This window comes from Cyanistes caeruleus, chromosome 6 (assembly GCF_971803275.1).
Source record: "Cyanistes caeruleus chromosome 6, bCyaCae1.hap1.1, whole genome shotgun sequence".
In the NCBI taxonomy this organism is placed as follows: Eukaryota; Metazoa; Chordata; class Aves; order Passeriformes; family Paridae; genus Cyanistes; species Cyanistes caeruleus.
In genome coordinates this window covers 6,742,472-6,761,902 of record NC_141706.1, presented here as the reverse complement: position 1 = coordinate 6,761,902, position 19,431 = coordinate 6,742,472, and the positions used below count along the sequence as shown (strand labels likewise).

At 42.2% G+C, this 19,431-nt stretch overlaps 2 protein-coding genes and 1 long non-coding RNA gene across 4 annotated transcripts in view; 1 reads left to right on the top strand and 2 right to left on the bottom strand.

The window, feature by feature from the left end:
• Positions 1-202: 202 nt before the first annotated feature.
• Positions 203-2,955, bottom strand: ASCL3 (achaete-scute family bHLH transcription factor 3). The gene is made up of 2 exons (XM_086892068.1): positions 2,897-2,955; positions 203-879 (listed from the first exon to the last, which is right to left on the bottom strand). The coding sequence occupies exon 2, from the start codon at positions 872-874 to the stop codon at positions 335-337; it is 540 nt and encodes a 179-aa protein (XP_086748194.1). The 5' UTR covers positions 875-879; positions 2,897-2,955; the 3' UTR covers positions 203-334.
• Positions 2,956-4,929: 1,974 nt separating this feature from the next.
• On the bottom strand, positions 4,930-13,355 carry TMEM9B (TMEM9 domain family member B). 2 transcript variants are annotated; one of them, XM_086892066.1, is made up of 5 exons: positions 13,167-13,355; positions 11,523-11,614; positions 9,730-9,838; positions 8,703-8,837; positions 4,930-6,094 (listed from the first exon to the last, which is right to left on the bottom strand). In XM_086892066.1, the coding sequence occupies exons 1-5, from the start codon at positions 13,239-13,241 to the stop codon at positions 5,939-5,941; spliced, it is 567 nt and encodes a 188-aa protein (XP_086748192.1). In that variant the 5' UTR covers positions 13,242-13,355; the 3' UTR covers positions 4,930-5,938. The 2 variants fall into 2 exon arrangements, with proteins under 2 accessions (XP_086748192.1, XP_086748193.1); XM_086892067.1 differs by lacking the exon at positions 13,167-13,355 and adding an exon at positions 12,773-13,145.
• LOC147652391 (uncharacterized) overlaps positions 13,346-19,431 on the top strand; it is a 26,858-nt gene continuing 20,772 nt past the window's right edge. The window contains exons 1-3 of the long non-coding RNA XR_015287718.1: positions 13,346-13,631; positions 14,087-14,236; positions 15,816-15,986. This is a non-coding gene — a long non-coding RNA (uncharacterized LOC147652391). The remainder of the gene's footprint in view (positions 13,632-14,086; positions 14,237-15,815; positions 15,987-19,431) is intronic.

Here is a 19,431-nt window from a genome sequence, read left to right as displayed (position 1 = left end):
TCCCGTAAGTAGAAAGATTTTATTTTAAAGCATGCAGGTCGGGATGATACATACAGTTACTTCACACATATAGGCGTTACATTTTTAGCTTGGTGACAAATTTAGAAATGCATTCTGATTTTCATGAATTAACTTAGGTCATTCAACTGAGATTTCCCCAGCTGCCTTTCTCATACCTAAGTGTAGTTACTATCTGCAACGTTACAGCTCTGGTGTGGGCTGACAGTGACGTGTGCCACGATCTGCTCCGAAGAAGTGCCAGGAACACACACGTCATTAACACAGTGGCTACTACATTCCCAGACAGGATACCTTTGGCTGCCTCTGGAACACTTTAGATCGTCTTCAAAAACTGGGTTTGTTTGTTAGTGGCTTTAGGTGCTTGGTTTGGCTCCGTGACACCTTTTCCTGCCACCACAGAGTCAGTGCACAGCACAGACTGTAGGTACCTGATGTATTTTATAGCAGCGCGGAGCGTCTCCACTTTGCTGAGCCGCTTCTCCAAGTATTCCTTGGGCAGGTGGTGCCTCAGCTTGGCATAGCCTTCATTGACACACTTAACACGCTGCCTTTCCCTCTCATTCCTCTTCCTGATGAAAGCTGACCCATAGGAGAACTCACTTTTGTGGAGACTGGAATGGGGCATTTGGTAGGGAAAGGGGCAGGGCTCACTGTAGAAGGTCTCCGTGATGAGATGCTCCGACATGAAAGGAAGGAATGACAACTCTTCGGACAAAGGGACCTGGTTTGGTGCTTCTGGGTACATGTGAAACGTGACCAGGGGGTCTGCACAGAAAGGCCTTGCCAGCTGTATGTGCTGAGTCTCAGCACAGATGAGGTTACAGTAGCTTTTGCTATCCATCAGGTTCTGCATTTAGCCTGGAAAAACATAATTACAGAATACTTTAAACAACTCACACTGAACAGTATTAAAAAAACTCACCTGAACTTATCAACACTTGGCCTTGCTGACATTTTCCAGAAGACATCTTTTAAATGCATTTGTGACATTTCAGAATGATGTTGGAAGACAACATCTCATTTGATTAGGACAAGAAAGTGCAAGTCAGTCACACTGATTAAATTAGTACACAACAGATATTAATAAAGCCACTAAAGTTTCCTAAAGGAAAGAGCAAGAACTCTCCCTTCACCTCAGCTTTAGAAATTAAGAGACTCTACCTATATGTATTCCACATAGATCTAGTTCATCAAGCTTGTTCCAAATCCACCAAAACTTACATGTGTAAAGACAAGAAATAAATCAGTCCAACATCTGAGGCATTCTCCCTACCCCTTCCCCTCCCTGAAAAAAATAAAATCTACAATTCCAGTAAAAGACTCCCTATTCCTACCAGAGAGCCTTCAAAGACAATTTTTCTCTCTATTCACTTGATGTCACATTCAATATATCATCTCAACAAAAATGAAAACTTATGCAGAGAATGGATCTCAATTCCACCTCTGTCAGGTATTATGTCCACTCATACAAAGACTTACAAGAAGTTTAGAGAGACAAAACAATTTCCACTAAATCTAACATCTCCTTGGGTCCTCACATTCCTTCTCCACTTACCTGCAGATTAATCACAGACATGAAATACTAAAAACAATCCTACTGCTAGAGGGTTATGAAATAAACAATTCATTAAAGGAAAAACACATGTTCTAGTAATACAAAGAAGGGATGGCACACAGTTCTTGGGGCCCTGCTGGAAAGTTGCAAGTCAGACTGGCCTATCTTCATACCCTCAGAGCAGCATTACTGCAAGTGTAACCACTCAAATCACCCTGGTAAGTTTATTACAGATACCCTTGCAGTGTTTTATAAGAAACTGCATTATAGTGCCTTCCCAATATCATTATTCAAACAGCTACACATCAGCCTAAATGCTGAGAATGTAATGATTGTTACCTAACAGCTGCTTTAAATACATTTGAAATAACCAGTTAATTTTTAAAGAATCACTGTGAGCCACCCTCACAGACTGGAATCAATACTTGCCTGCACAGAATCGATTCAAAAATGCTCTTACTCACCATCCACTTGTACATCCATCCATTGCTGTCTAAAGCACTTAGGCTCTACTGCATCCTCTAAAACGGAAACCACACCTGAACATTTAGGTTAGGCTACTAGAAACTGCTGGATTCCACACGCAGAAATCTGGCAAAGCTTCAAATGTTCCAATCAGAGTTCCATAGCATAAATCCTTCACGAGGATATGGGGATAATGGAATGTTTTCTAATGATTTCATACCTACCACATTTATACAGAGAATATTTACGTGGTGTGGACTCGTTCTCACAACATATTCTATGAAAATGCCTCTATATGCAGAGTTGTCTCTTTTTCTAATGCACGTAGATTGCACAACAGAAATCCTATTAATTCATTTATATAAAGAATTCATTTATAGCTGTTAGGCATGAGTGGGAGTCCCATGCATCTTAAACAGGTACTTCTGTAGGTAGGCTAAAAGCATGAACACACATCCATTTCATACTAATATGCATGCAAAAAATTCAGAGGTGAATATCTCTCATAAATACTCCTCATACTCTCATAATCTCATAATACTCCTCATAAAATGAAAATAGCAGTCAGCTTTCCCTTTTCTACATATACAGGTTGGCTGTTGCCTAAAAACTTTCAGCTGCTAACAACTTAAAAACACTGAGGAAGAAAAGTCTGCTACATAGCAAAAAATGATGGCATCACCCCAGAGCAAGAAACCAAAATCCCCCAAGAAGAGATACTTGCAGTATTTGTTGCTGTGTACTGACACTTCAGCTGTTTTATGTTATATAAAACAGTTACCTGCTGCCTCAACACCTGCACAAAGTGCAAAATGCAAGTGTTAGGAACATTTTCCTGTTAGACTAGAGACTCACCAATCTCCAGATCAAAGTAAAATCCAAGGAAACAAGATGTGCAGTCTTAAGAGTGATGAACACCTGAAAATATCTGAATGATATTAAAAAGAAAAAAAAAAAAAGAAGTTAATGTTCTATTTTTCTTACACCTTATTAAATATGAGATCACAATAAACAGGATTCATTAAAAAGCTATGAAAACATGTTAGTAAATAGCTGGTAGAAGTGATTTACAACACTGATATTCAGTGAAGATCTGTGGCTAGATACAGCAACATGCAAGTCTCTTACCTGAATTATGTAGCTTGTTCCACTGAGTCAATGACTGCTGCAATTTATAGTCAATTGACAACATGCAAAGTAGCTTACAGTTAGATCTGCTCTTTTCTGGTTGGGCTTTTCCACCCACACCACAGCTATGATGGCAACAAAACTTGGCATTAAGGGCTAGAAATTTTGAAACTGCTATTGAACACATCCAGATTACCTGAAAAAGTAATCAGGAATGTGGTTTGTTCACTTCCTGTTTGCCTTCTGTTGCAGACTACAGTACAGTAATGAAAATACAAAGCAGTATTTTCATTTATTGGTATTTTGTACTCTAATGTCTACATATAACAATCAGCTGGAATTTAGGTAAATATTCTCCATCAAGGTTAATTTCCAAACAAACTAATTTCCACAGCTTCATTTTAAACACAGAAAACCAGCATTTATTTAGAAATTTGTGATGGATTTCTCTCCACTACAGGTGAGGGTATATATTATTAGTCAGCTTAATGCCTTTAAATTTAATCATTATACCTGTAATTTTGGGAAATTCTTTTAGTGTTGAGTGTAACATCATATAAAAGGTGAATATATATATGAGAAGATTTGAAAACAGTGAGCCAACAGTAGCAACACAAGTTTTACTTAAAAAGATAAACAATATGGAGTCTATAATGCAATGTATACATGTACGTAGATGCTGCATACATCAGTATATGTAAGCTGCATCAGTATATGCAAGCTGTCCATTTGTACAGGTGCAAGAAAATAGGACACCTATCTTCAAAATTCCCACATTTTATAACTATCTCATGGTTTGGCCCTTCTACCAATCAAAGTATAACCAAATCCAAAAGAATCCAAACCTAAACAGTTTAGCTTAAAACTCTAAGATACTGTAAGATCAGAAATACTTTTTCTTGTGAAAGATGTACATACATTCAGTCCTGCTTCTTGTGACTGTCATCCATCCAGGAAAGGAAGCTTCACTTTCTGCTGCCCCTGTGTGGGGCCACAGTGCTGTATCCAACATCCCCCTTACCACACCAGTCTCAGGCCTCACAAGGAAGGCAGGCACAACACAGAACAACTCCCAGGACTGGTAGACAGGGATTCAACAGGTGATTCAACCATCAAGGCATGTATTTCACAAGCAGGCTGCATTCTTTTTCTTTAGTGGACCCTAAGTACGTCAGTGTCACAACCAATAACCAAACACCTCCAACTGAACAACTTCCCATTCATTGGGGTGATGTTGAACACAAAAACTGAACCCAAGCCTGAATTTATTTTTCTTGACCTGCCAATCCAATTTTCTTTTTTTTTTTTTTTTTTTTTTTAATTTAAAACAAGAATTCTATGAATCCACTAATTCACCACCTGCTTTAAATCACTCTGGGTTAGCTCAGTTTTGGAAGTCTACAGGACTGACATGAAAATGAAGCTCTGTATTTGTCTGTCCTCCAGGCATGAACTTGGCAAGCCAATACTGTCCCCTGAAACAGAGTATTCTTCCATGTACCACCTCTACCACCTCCTTCCACACCAGAAGGAGGAACTGAAAACTATCACACAATAATGCAGCTACATATGCACAGCTACATCTGAGTCAGGGATTGAAAACTTCTTTCAATTAACAATTTGATGAGCCTTTCTTTACCTAATCACTGAACAAGTGCATATTTCTGCTCTGAAACATTTTCAGAGAAGTACTTTCATAGATGGAATTTACATGCAGCATAATGAGGGAGAAAAATGATGACAAACTGATAATGCAGATCCATTTTTCAAAAATCAGTTTTATCTTTAATTGTTACATTCCAAAGGGGATATATGAAAGTTAGTCATCTAGCAACTGTATAACCTCTGCAGAGAGATGAGTACAGAGTCACAGATAAAAAAATACACCTAACTCCCAAGATGACAGGTGCTAGAGAAAGTATGTGCCTTACACCATCAATCCAGACAAATGCAGAAAGATTTTTATAATAAATATTTCATCATATACTAACTCCTGAGACTTTACCCATGAAAAGAAAGGGAAAGATTTTATAAGAGCTATCATACACCTACAATATATTAAGCTATTAAAGCAAAATAGAACAAAATGTCAACACTGTCTTGAATGTGCACTGCATTTGAATTTATCTACATCACAGTACTTGAAATATGCAGCTCCAGGAGTCAGTGTCCACTTATGTTTTGCCTTAAATCTGCAGACATCACTTGTCATACAAGCATCTTGAAAGTACGAGTGCAAGAAACCAAATGATGATCACAGCCAGCAGGGTTTCATTCTCTGAGACCAAAACTACACTGCAAGACTTCCATTTCCAATACCTAGCATCAATCAGCAGAAAATCCAAGTATATTTACAAAAGATCTTTACATAAAGTGATTAGTGAGTTGTAAGTAATTACGGTGTTCCCAGGTACTTTTTAACCACATAAATAGTAGAGAGAAATATATAGTTAAAAACCACCATAAAGTCACAACTGTAAATAATGTACCACAGTGGCAACCCAACGTATCTTAGGGTTAGTTTTCTTTTCAGTTTTGTTAGTAAAAGCCATTTGAAAACTCAAAGATTTAAGCTTTTGGTTAACTAATCTGTTTAAACTGTTTCCACTCTAGTACATTCCTTCAAAGTTCAAATACTTTTATAATTTGCTTTTTTTAAATCAATAACAAATCGTTCAAGAAAGCTCTTCTGAATTGGCAGGATCAGGAAGACTTCTGTCAGCTCTTTCCACCAGTCCACACGCCTGGAGTTCCTTCCCTGAGCCCCACTTAGCTGAGCACAACGTGTCGGTCGAAGACAGACTTGCGCTGCTCCTGCACCTGGAGCTTCCAGCGCTGCTGGGCGTATTCCACTTTGTTCAGCACGTTGGCGCGGCTCCGCGAACGGGCCAGCACGTCGTGGGCGTTAGCGAAAGGCTGGTGGTCCTGGAATGGCAAAAATCCACGGTTACTCCTCAGAAGTTCCAGCTGCAAGTCTTTTGTGTTGTTGCATTCCACAGGATGTGGGGGTTGGCTTGGTTTTGGTTACCTTTTTTTTTAGGGTAAATGAGATGTTCCAACAAGCTGGTCAGGAACAATGACCAAGCAAGTTTTTGAACTGTTGGAACTGTACTTCAATTTCTCATTCACAGGAACTTCCAGAGATTTCCCAAACAGACCACACTTCATTGAACTGTCGATTACCCGCTGCCATGAGAGACACCACGGAGAGCTGCAGGATCAGACCCACAGTCTTGCATCCATTTGCAGCCCAGAGCAGACCCAGGCACCCCCTTCACTCTGATGAATGCGCTTCACAACTGAATTAGGCTCAGTTCCCTGCCAGCTCCTGGCCATTTCCTCCCAGGCACTTCAGGATGTTCACACAGCTTCTATATCAAACCAACACACTCTGATGTTTACCAAACTAAGCCTATTGTGCAGAGTTGTCTGAAAGCACAGTGTCAATACAGCTGTTTAAGTGACAGAGCTCAACAAGAACCGAGTGCTTGTTTAACTTTAACTCTGTTTTCTAACAGTACCTGCAAGGCTTTATTTTCTGCTAGCAAATATAGCCAAGTTATAAACAGTGAGAGTTGGAACTGAACTTCTTATATGGCTATTAAAGTGTTTGGACAGAGTCAGGCTGCTAAAGCTACTCTAGAAAGCATCACATGTGCAATGCGTAATGAAAAATAACAGAACTATGTCCTATTTATCCTTTTTATCCCTACATTTCATTTTTTTTTTTTTTCCAGAACACTTTTGAAGACATTAACATTAATGGATACTTTATTTGTGATATGACTGTGCAGAGCAGCTCAATGACAACTGTCAGCTGTACATAGATTATCATTAATGACACCTATTGAAATGATTGCTCTGAGTTCCAAAGCCACTATGAGAATTAAAAAAAATATGCTCATAGAGAACAAGAGAAAATCCCTGATCCAAAGAGCTATCATCTCACCATAAGAAGTTATACACCTGGATATACCTAGAATGGGCATTTAACAGGAGACAGGTCATTCACAGGGGGGAAAAAATCATAATAGCAACACATGGTTTGCTACTGTAAAACACATGGTGGGAGACAGGACAGTCTAGATGGGACTGGCCTTCCTGACTAACAAAATGCTCTACTCCAACGTCAGATACTCTCAATTTCTATGTAGACAGTAAAGGGAAAGAAGAATTTAAGAAAGAGGACTAAGGAAGTGGCTTTCATTCATCAGTTGCCACTGTCACCAATGGGCAACAAGAAAGAGTGAACACACTGCCTTGAAATTCAGCCACAAAATCCATGGTATTTTTGAAGTGTGACAAGAATGTCTCAAAAATTTGCAAGAGGGAAGGCACGAATGGGGATAACTCATAAGGGATCTTAAATGATGTTATGTTCACAGAATAGCTACAGCAAAACATAACATTGGTTAAGATGGATCCAGACTTTGAGGTAAATTCATTCTGCAGTTAATCCAAACTCTGCCATGGAACTTAATGGACTTCTTCCTTGCACCTACAACCAAAAGCCTATCTCATATTTGGAGGCATTAAGATAATTTATCTAAGCTATAAATTTGTCTGAGATACAGCATACAGCACAAGCTCACTTAATTCAAGTAGGAGCTGCCCAATTTGCTATAAGAATGCACACAGAGGAAGAATCATTCAAATACTTCAGTTGAAAAAAAAATATATAAAACAACAAACCCTCAACCCAAAATCCTCCAAGAGGTGACTGGGAAAATCTTGCATTGCAATACAAAGACAGTTGAAACATGTCTACATGTAATACACAGGGAAGTTCAGAAACAGTGGGATAATCATCAGCCATCTTCACTTAAAAAGGTGTTTCTGCTTGCTAAGGGGATAATTAGCATTCAAAATTAAGCTTTTTCCTAGATAATAGTTTTTATCAGCTATGCTTTGTGTACCTTGATTTCATAAAAAAAATCTATGTGCTAGACACTGGAAAGGCCAGTAATGACAGGAAATCGTGTCACTACTCCCTTTCTTGCCCCCCAAAAAGCTCTTCTGACCTTCTGGAATATACTGCCACATTTTGATTTCTGGCTGTTATACCAATAAATTATTTCAGCATCCATTACTATTCTGCTTCATTATAGCAATTTCTTCTTGAAGTTTTAGCATCAAGAAACTCAAACTGGAACATTAGAAGATGCAACCTCCATAGTTTCTTTTTGTAGAGAGCAATCTAAGCAGTAAGGACTTTCCATGACAATGATCACCAGCAAGACTGGACTCCTGCATATTCTTAGTTCTATTCCTGGCCTGTTTCTTCTCTGTGAAAACAATCTGTGCCTTGAGCTAGTATAACTGAAGCAGTTCTCATCTTACTACTTTCCAGCCCAGTGAAAAATGAAAGAGTGGCTTCACAGAAGTCATTACACACCTTTGTTTTCCTCTCCTATCAGGAAAAGCATTTACTGCCTGGCAAAAAAAAAAAGCTGCTCGCCCCAAATAATTACTTATCAACCAACCACCCCAATCTTCACGCTAACCAAGGACACAAAGACTCTGGTGAACTCACCCCAATGTCTTCATCACTTTGTATGAGCTGTGAATGTCCAAGGAGACGCCTCTTCAGGATGGGCTCCACCAGGGTAAGGTACACCATGTACAGAAGAAGCAGACCCAAAATGGACAGGTATATGATGATTGTCACCTACATAATACAAGCACAGTTTATGCCAAGATTGTAACATCCCCCCCCCCCAGTCTCACAACAGGCAGCAAGGACCAAAAGATGAGTACAGGCAAAGTTTGATCTTTGGTAGAGTCACCAGACGACTTAAAACCCAGAAAGAAAGGAAAACTAACAAACTACAACATGGTATTAAAAGGGTTTAAGGCAGCTTGAAACAGTGAGACCTTGCAAAGAGTCTTAGGCTATGCCTCTTAAAACAATTCAGTGTTATAACTCTCACTTCCACCAACCGTTCAGCCTGGCCATTAAACAGGTGACAAATCAGGGGCATCACCCAGTGATCTCCCATTGTCCAGCACCGACCTGCATTTAGTCATCAAGAAAATAAAACAATACACCAAACTTCTAAAATCCCAAAATACAGTAGTTTGTGGTGTCAAAAACCAAAAGACATACTGCAGTCTATTCAACAGCAGTCCAGGCATTAATGGTTCCAATGAAACAAGAATGTGAAGAGCACAGAAAACAACTGTTAGAACAGACGGATAAAGAAAATTTACAGCAACAAAGTAAGGCAGCTGTGTAACGAGAGGCCCTCTGAAATAATAAGGAAAACAAAGCCCAAAGCTTGACAAAATATCTTAGAACACTCAGAATTTTAGCAATGTGTAAAGTCTGATCTCTAAAGTGGAGATCTTCAATAAAGGGTCTCGGGTTCACTTCTTCAGCTAAAGTTTGATGCTATTGCTACTGCTCAAGATTGTGAACAACTGCTACCAAAGAAAAGGTTCATTTTAGGCTACCTTAGAACAGTTTTCTTTTTAAAAACAGCATTTCTCTAAAAGACAATAGACATATTTACTAAACAGCTGAAGTCTTTAATATATGCCAACAGAATTAGACTGCTTACCTTAATTGTGACTGAGCTTCTCTCCTCATACTTGCACTCACAACGTAAACAATAAGCTTCTACATCAGGTCCAGGGACAGGCATAGGCTCCACCACATGGAGACAGTCACTGAGGAAACACAAAAACTGCCCAGTCAGTTTTGAGCTGGCTTTAGCTGGGCTGTTCCACTCTGCTGCAGGAGCTGAGACGCTCAGCTTGCTTAAGTTCAGCTGTTCTAAACTGAAGGTACAAATAAACCACTGTGACACAGTTATGTCACCTAAACAAGAAATTCTGCTACTGACAAGCTGCTAAACAAGTTTTAAGATTTTTCTAACTCAATACAGTGTCTTCATTTTTCCGTGGAACAATTAAAGCTGTTGGCAGAACAAGTCTGAGGATATGAATCCAGCACAAACACATCATTTGACACTGACATCATAGATAAAACTAAATTTCATCTACTAATTCCACTTCTTCCTTCACCATACTCATAAGAGCCTTATTCCATCCTTTCACTGTCTGGGGAGATTAGCCTCTCTTTGACGTTCATGAACGGAGTTTCTTTTTTGTTGTCATCACAAGGTACAGACATTGGAAAAAAAAAAAAAGAAAAAGGGAAATCAGAAGTTAGATGGGTTGTTTCTGTAAGCAGCAAGACAGTGAATAAAGAGCTTTGAGCAGAAGCATTTGACTTAAAATATTACCAGATGCAAGTCAGTCCCCTGTGAAAAAGTGTGGTTGACAATATTATGGGCACTCTATAGCACAGCATTAAAATCCAGCTGCCATGAGACAACTGCTCCCAACAACAACTCACAGAATGTTGGTCTTCCTGCTGACTCAGGCTGTTATTCAGAGTTCAGACCCCCAGGATCCACGCAGAGCACTGACAGAACCAGAATCCTGTTCCACCTTTCTCCTGGTTACCTCAGTGTTGGCACAGTCAGCAGCAGGTAGTAAAACAAAAGACCTGAAGTGACAGCAGCTGCCTGGGACTCAACACTTTACTGGGCTAAATTACAGTGCTGCAATCACTCAGCTGGGCACCAGCTTATCTCTTCTGTCTTCTTTATACTTCTTCTTCATAGCTGCACCTGCTGAGTGCCACCTCACAGCCTCTGGAGGATTTATCTTTCTCATTTATGTGAAAGCAGAACTACATTTTCCTCTGTGGAAGAATGCAGCATTCAAGCTACAAAAATCAAAAATACATTGCCAGGTACAATCTGTGCTATTGCTGTTCCTACAACTGAGAGTTTGTATCAAAGTACTGCCCAAGTACTGTAGAAATCTTGTATCTTGGTTAAGTACAGTAGTAAGTTTGTTACTGAGAATGTAAGAAATATTAATATCAGCATTTTTTCTTCTCCAAGTTGCTAGAAGGTGCAAAATCTACTGGAACCTCACAAAACTCCAGAAACAACAGTTCCTAAATGATGGGATGGTTTTCAAGAGTAGAGCAAGTAAAGACAACACTCCCATATCACAGTTCCAGGTTTGTGCTCCCTTGCCTTTACACCATTCCAAGTCACTGGATTCAAAATACATCACTTTCTTCCCTTTTACTACTCCCAAGTCTAAATAAACAATTAAAAATGCAAGCAAGCAAACCAAAACAGAAGACAGGGCAAAAACTACAGGGTCTAAGCCTTGTCCCTTGCTAGAGCTGGAATACTTCTGTAAGAAAAGCTCCAGTAAGTTATGGAAATGCTCTGTTTTGTCCTGGCACCACCATAGGAGAGTAATCACTACGGAACAAGCTTTAGCCAGTAAGGTTTATTATCATTTTGTACGTGCCACACACACTCACCAGTCTTTCTGTGAAACATTTTTGTTGTAAATATGGCCTGAATGGTCCTTGTAAGGAGGGCAGATGCATTTACACCGGACATCCTCAGAATTCTAAAAGTGAAGTAAACAACATGCTTAGAACAAATTATCCTAAGTTATCATATAATTCATATTTTCAGGGGTACAGAAGGTATTCTTCACATAAGACTTGAAATATTTAACACAAATTACTTGCAAGTATCTTTGAACAGTCTTACTCAGGACTTCCTACAAGTTTAAGAACAACCCTTCAGAATTACTAACTGAGTAGAGCAATTTGTCAAGTAACACTACTATTTGAGATAGAAACACAATCTTGAGTGGGGAAAAAGTGGAGTTTAAACTCATTCCTCTTTCTAAGAAAAGCCACACATGCAAAAATTGCTGACATTGATTACTCTACCATTCAGCTTACATGGACAGCTGTTTAACAGATACAGTGGTGAGCTTAAAAGGAATGAGAGAATACTAAGCTTATACTACTTTAGCAAATAGTAAGAGACAAAGGATAAATGTGGCTTATCTAAAGTTCAAGGCAATTTCAAGCAGCCTTACAAAAAAATGTGTGAACAAGTATTGGTAATGAACTTCTACACTGAACAGCCAAGTCAGAATAACACTAAGTGGGCACAGGTCAGCTGGAAAACCCTGACTGCACTAGCACAGAATCAAATAAAGGGTTGTGCTGGAAGGGACGTTAAAGATCATCCAGTTCTAACTCCATTGCTACAGGCAGGGACACCTTCCACTATCCAGGTTGCTCAAAGCCCCATCCAAGCTGGCCTGGAACACTGCCAGCATCAGAGTATCCACAACTTCTCTGGGCAACCTGTGCCTCACCAGCCTCACAGAGAAGACTTTCTTCCTGATATCCAATCTAAACTTACCCTCTTTGTCCTGACACTACATGCCCATGTAACCAGTTCTTCTCCATCTCTCTTACAGATTTCAGGTACTGCAATTAGGTCATCCCGGTGCCTCCTCCAGACTAAACAACCCCAGTTCTCTCCACCTTTCCTCACAGGAGAGGTGCTCCAGCCCTGTCATCACTTTCATGGCCTCCTCTGGACTTGCTCCAACAGCTCGAAGTCCTTGCTGTGTTGGGGACCCCAGAGCTGGGTGAAGCACTGCAGGGGGGTCTCAGGAGAGCAGCGTAAAAACCCCAGCTACCACACACCCTCCACCAAACCGCTGCTGCTCTCGCAACAGAGCCATCAAACCGCTGATTACCATTAAAAAGGAGAAAATTCAGAAGTATTTGGAGGAAATCCAAACGCGGCTACTCTGACTGTAGAAGACAGGGAACCACGCAGAGAACGACGGCAGCAGTCCCAGGTATGAGCCCAGCAGGGCCAGGAGCAGAGCGGGGCACTCAGCGCGGGTGGGGCCGCCCAGCGAGCGCCGCTGGAGCTGCCCAGCCCCGGGAACAGCAGCTCCATCTCCACTCGGGGTTTTGTGTCACGGTGTCCCCGGGCACCACGGCAAAGCGACATCTACGGCTACGAGCTTACGGGGAGCGCAGGAACCGGGGCTGGAGCCGAGCGCCCGGCGGGGGCGCCGGACAGAGGGAGGGCCCGGGCGCACCACCGTCACCGTCCCCCCCGCCCCCCTCCGCTCCGCTCACCTTGGCCTCGGCGCCCAGCCCCGCCAGTGCGGCCAGCAGCAGCAGCGAGCAGAGGCGCGCCCCGCCGGCCGCCATGTCGGGCCCCGCCGCTCTGTGGCCGCTCTACCGCCGCTTGTCGCCGCCGGGCCGCCGCCGGGCCCCCGCCGCCATCACTTCCGCCTGCCGCCGCCCTCACGTGAGGCGCCGTCCGCCGCCGCGCCGTCCCCGCGGGAACGGCGGCGCCGCGCCATGGTTCCGGGGGGCGGGCCGGCCGGCACAAAAATATTCCTGGAATATTCCAGGGTTGGAAGAGACTTCCAAGATCGTCCAGTCCAACCACTAATCCAGCACTGTAACCACTAAGCCGTATCACCGAGCGCCAGATCCAGAAACCCCCAGAATATCTCTAGGGATGGTGACTTCACCACCTCCCTGGGCAACCTATTCCAATGCCTGACCACGCTGACCGTGAAAACATTTTTTCTGGTATCTAATCTGAGTATCCCCTGTCTCAGCTTAAGGCCATTTCTTCGAATCCTCTCACGGAAGGCACAGCAGAAGAGACCAGCCCCCACCTCAGTGCACTATCCTTTCAGGATGAGGATGGGATTCAGGCAGGGATGAGGTCTCTCCTGAGCCTCCTCTTCTCCAGGCTAAACAAACCCATCTCCCTCAGTCACTCCTCATAAGACATCTTTTCAAAGGACATATTTTTTCATGAGCCTTGTTACCCTTCTCTGGACACTCTTTAGTACCAACATGTCCTTTTTTAAAGAGAGGTAGGGCTGGCTGGCCTGTAGTTCCCCCACTCTTGACCCTGTTGGAATGGGTTAGAAATTATTATTAGCAGCACTCTAAATGAGGTGTGTGAGCAGCATATAATCCAATTTTTACACGTCTGAACACACAGTTATAGAAATCTCCATGCATTTTATTGACAGCTGTTTCTCTGAGAAGACATCACTAAAATCCAGCAATGTTCCTCATTTGTCAAGTGATTCATTATTTCCACCCAAGACCTGTGTTCACCTTCTTGCAGAGGACAGCCAGCCTTGGTGAGAAGCAGAATTTCCAGCTGTGGCTCCTGTCAGGTAAATTAACCCAGAAACACCAGAGGTTTATGTCCAAAAAGGAGACAGAGGAGTCCTTTTACTTTATTCAAATAAAGGAAGAGGCCATGGGGCATTCCCCTGGGGTCTCTCCAATTTTTGGAGGGCACAGCCTCCTTTTTATCCTGATTTCCCAGCCACATGTCCCTCTCTCTTTCCCCATTGTCTGAGAGGTACAGACTTCCAGGAATGCCTGATACCTAAGATTCCCCTCTAAGTTATAACCCCCCACTCTTAATTCTTCACTCTTGTGGAATTTATGGTGTTTCCCCAGTGTCCCCTTCATCTTTCACTCAATCAGTGGAATCCATCCCATTGTTTCTTTTATCTCTCAGTGATAGTTTCATTTTAGCAGCAGACCCACAGTTTGTTTGTAAAGACAAACCCATCATTCCTCTCATTCCTAAGACCTGAGTCTCCCCTACTTGTGTAGGGACCCCAAACCCACCTGACCCTGCCAGGGCTGGACCCAGCCTGTCCTGGCACAGCAGCTGCTGCTGAATAAGGGTTTGAGCCCAGCCTGAGAAACAGCTCGGGCTCATCTCAGCTCTGACACCTCCACAGAGGAGCAGCAGGCGGTGTGACTCAGCCCATTTATTCCTTCTCCTTTCCATACCCTCTATCATTCTTGTAGCCATTCCTATACCAGAAGGGACCCCACATGAAAAGTGGAGAGGGACAAGAGCAGGTATGACAGGACAAGGGGAATAGCTTCAGACTGAGAGTAGGTTTAGATGAGATATTAGGAAGAAATTCTTTACTGTGAAGGCATTGAGAGACTGGCACAGGTTCTTAAGACGAGCTGTGGATCCCCATCCTTGATAGTGTTCAAGGCCAGGTTGGATGGAGCTCTGAGCAGCCTGGTCTAGTAGAAGTTGCCTCTTCCCATGGCAGTGGCATTGGAACTAGGAGGATCTTTAATGTCCCTTCCAACCTAAACCGTTCTACCATTCCATGGTTCTCTGTCTGAACTCCCAAGCAACAAAGCTGTACATGGCCAGAAGCTGCTCTGTTTCCCCTCTCCCTCCCCAGCCCCTGCTCAGTGCCTGTAATTTCATAATCCTTTAGATTCAGTAGACTTTTCAACGGTGCTCTTCACCCCTTCCTAATACAATAGGTTGTGCAATGCTAGCAGTTCATCAGATATCTCAGGAAAGGAGCTCGAGTTACTATGGAAACACAAAACACCTTTACTTCAAATTCAGGGAAAATTGCCTGACTGTAATGAGTGTGCACAAGGTTTCAGCCTTAGCCAAACAATTTGTCTATTTAATGGCTGTATCTGCAATGGAAGTGTTTTGAAGCATGAAGGTGGCTCTGTGTCTTCCCCACCACCCACAGCCACAGTCTACAATGGGCAGATTGACTGCTGAGTTGAAAAACATGCTGAATCTTTAGAAAAACCCAGATCACATTTTGAGCTGAAGTAAACAATACGCAGTTTCAGAGGCATCACTGCCTTTGGAAGAATTTGGTGTAGGAAAAGAGAGCCTGGTAAACAAACTTTTTTAACCCATTCAGACAGTTCTGATACACAGGTAATAAATGTGCTTTTATTTAGGTGGCTGGAGCAGCCTTTGGAACCTTCAAGCCCAGTCTTCAAAGCCAGGAACACCAGAAAAAATAACCAGGAAGTTGTGAGCCACAGGCTGTTGGTGCTCCAGGAGGTAAAGGTTACTCCTTCCAGAAGATGAGTCCATTCTTCCCCTAGAAAACAATGATAAGTGATTAGGTAAGCAAAGCTCCTGGATTAATTATTAAGAAAAGAACACTGGCAGTTTTAGTCTTAGCATTTAGATTTTTTTCAGTTTTTTTTTAATTCATTTTTTTCAATGTATTTATCAGCACACTAGTATCAGAAGCAATACTGTTAAACTACAGTTTTTTAAAAAAAGGGGAAAGACAGTTAAAATGTATATAAATTTGATTTTGAGGAAATTATTAAATGACTGCCATGACTATAATTGCTTTCCAGCTTGCTAATCTTCCAGAAGGGCTGAAGATGTGTTTCATCTTCAAGAGAGCTCTCACTGGATTATCAGCAGAGTCTGAGCTCTTGAGCAGCGGGCTGCTCCCTGCACTGCTAACTCTGTCCTTACTGGACCAATCCTCTTCCAGTTAATGGAGCTGAGCTTTCTCATCTAGTTTGCTTTTTAAAAACAACATACACCCTGCTTTAATAGCAAGATTTGTTTGAGGGTTGTAACTATACACTGGCCTCTCTAAGCTAAGCCTTGCACTTTCCTGTCAGCGTGCTGTGTCAAATTATGGGGTTTACAGTTTTGTAGCTGCTCTCATGTTTGTCTCTGTTATCAATACTCACACACCAAGTGCCCTCAAGAGCTGCTGGCAGTGTCTTTGATCATTCAAAGGCTGTGGGGAGGGGGCAGCCTTGGTCCCCCCTGGAGAGGTGAGCAGGGGGTACATCCCCCAGAGCTACTGGGGAACAGCCTGAGCCAGGCTTTTGGGAACAAGAACCAGGGCTGTGCAACACAGACACAGCACAGACTGTGCATCTCTAGGCATTGGGCAGGGTAGCTGCTCCAGAGTCACATCTTTCCTGCTCAGTCATCTTACAAAAATAGCTTATTTTTCCATATAGCTTTATATTTCCAGGCACTGTATGTGCAGAGCAAGCTCCTGCATTTCCTTTCCTGTGGCAAGAACCTTCCCAAAGCCACATGGTCTCTGCAGCAAACAGTGGACTAAGTTGTGCCTCTGCTTCTCCTTACTCTGCTGCACTGATTCATATGTGAATATGGGTGTTTTAAAAGCTTTTTTTCTGCAAAGTACCTTTATACTCTGTGGTAATTACAATGGACCCTGCTGTGCTGTGTCAAACAGGTGTAGGGCAGCTTCACACACTGCAGCTGAGCTGTCACAGGGTAGATGTTCCTCAGGGCAGGTAGGGATAGAAGCTATATACCATCATTTAAATCATCCACATTATGATTATTTTTACTAATGCAAATTGCCATCTTTTTATGTTACTTCAGCCTATTCACATTCAGAACTTGCCTGCTTCCCTTTGTTTTCCCAGCTGAGAAAATCTTTTCATTATCAACAATGATAGAAAAGAAAAATCTATGGGGATTATGTAAATAAGTGATTGAATCAGCACTTCTGCACTTATTGCCAGCATGAAAGTGGTGTGACATTTGCACAGAAGAAAAACAAAGTAAATGCAGATTCTTTTTTTGTCTATTCCCTATGTTCAGTTAAAAAAAAAAAATTAGAATGATGGCAGCACTTGTTGTCACAGCAGCTTTTACTTAGCAAAGAAACATAGGAAGAGATAATTACAATGTCACTTGCTCTAGGCTAATGAGAAATTCACCTTTCAGTAGATTGGTCATCAGCATCCATGTGAATAAGTTCTGTCACTGGTATTGCATCCCTTTGAACAAACAGCACAGTTTTGTCTCAGTAATTTCTGTTTGGGGCCAAAACCCCAGTGGCTCAGTTCCGGTCTAGCTGCTGTTCTGGCCTCGTGGTCCTTGATCTCTGGAGAATACAAAGAGAAATCAATACCAGCGGGCTGGATGGGGTTCAAGGTTTACAATAAAAACAAGCTCTCCAAATCTGGTTCATCTCAGGGACCCATTACATTACAGTAATGCAATGTAATGGCTCGTGGCTTCCTTCCATAACCGAGGCATTATTTTGCAATCTGCTGTCAGGAGTTACATAAAGCCTTTCACAGCAGAAATGCATGCATATGGAAAGGGCAAGCTGGGAAAACTGTTTACCTCTGTATTTCTGTATCTGTATTGATATTTATGATATGAAGCAAATGGAGGGAAGTGCTGAAAGAGCTGTGCATTTATTTTATCTTTCTGTCTCAGTGAATCCACTCCTGACTTTTCTGCAGGCTGTAAGAGTTCAAGGTCCCTCTGCTAATGCAAGGTCAGTCAGGGCTCTCACACACTGCAGCAGCTGAGTCCCCACATCACATACATGGGGAACATGCCCTGCTCTGTGTATGGTTTCCATTTGTGACATGTGTCATGCTCTTATCAATGCAATCCCTGCTGCATGTCCCTTCCTTCAGCAAAGGACACGTGCTGCAAATACGAGGAACAGCAGCTTGTAGGTGGGACAGGGACTTCAGCTCTTTAACCACAATCTCTAAGTCCTCAGCTCTGGCTTCATCCCTTGCAGCATGAAGAACAGCTTCTGCATTTGTTTGTTTAATCCAAAATTTATAAATAGCCACTGCCAGCCCTGACCCAGCAAGACCTCAGATGCCCTGCATGTATTGCTCATGGGGGAGACAAGGTCAATGCTGCTCCACACACTTTCCTGCTCCTTGTTCTAAGCCAGAGAGTTTTTGCTGGAGGCACAGAGGCAAACATGCCCAAAAAAAAGGAACCACAGTTTCTTCCTCATACAGAGTAATCCACAAGGATTACTCTGATACATTCATTTTTTCTGTTTTATATTCAAAGGGATCAGCACTAGAAGTAAAGTCACCATGAATCCAGAATGTGCTCTATCCAGTGCCAGCCATTTCATTCCAATCTTTGCTGCAGCCTGCATGGAAACACCATAGCCAGGGAGAGAGAGGTTAAAGGCAAGGTGAGATTATGTTTATGATACAACTCCAAGCATTTTTGTGGCAAAGTTTGTCATTACTTGCCTCAAACCTGTTGCTAAGCAGAGAGGCTTTCAATGACCTCAGCAAGCGAACTGGGAACCCCTCCATGCACTGACTCCATTTTCTTCCCTTGCCTGCTATTTTGGTCACTTTTCCAAAGCACGTATCAAACAAGCCCTGGATGGCTGTGGGCTCCTCATTCACACTTCAGCATGGATAGGAAATGAGGAGTGTTCACTCAGCACCTTGCTGGCCTGGGTCAGCAGCAGCAATGCAGTTCCTCTGCAGATGCCTGCTTTAATTAGGAGATCTTTACTTTGCCTGCAGACCTGGGCAAAGCAAAATGAAAGCTTGGAGGCAATGAATTGCATTTTGCTCTTTTTTTCTGTTAGCATTTTCAACCTTTATCAGATCTTTTTTTACCTATTGCATTTAGTTCTACTTCCACTGGTCTCTGTGGTGCAAACCAAGTATTCTTTTCCTTTTAGATACATATTCCTAATAATTGAAAGAGCAGGAATCTCTGTATTCTTCTTTATCCAGGAAACCATTCACTACCATTGTTTTTCCCTAGCAACCA

Coding starts and splice junctions, on each gene's coding strand:
- TMEM9B (XM_086892066.1), bottom strand. CDS start 13,241: ATGGCGGCCGGCGGGGCGCGCCTCTGCTCGCTGCTGCTGCTGGCCGCA. Junction 8,838..9,729: donor GAAGCTCAGTCACAATTAAG/GTAAGCAGTCTA, acceptor TGTATTATGTAG/GTGACAATCATCATATACCT. Junction 6,095..8,702: donor AAAGTGATGAAGACATTGGG/GTGAGTTCACCA, acceptor TTGCCATTCCAG/GACCACCAGCCTTTCGCTAA.
- ASCL3 (XM_086892068.1), bottom strand. CDS start 874: ATGCAGAACCTGATGGATAGCAAAAGCTACTGTAACCTCATCTGTGCT.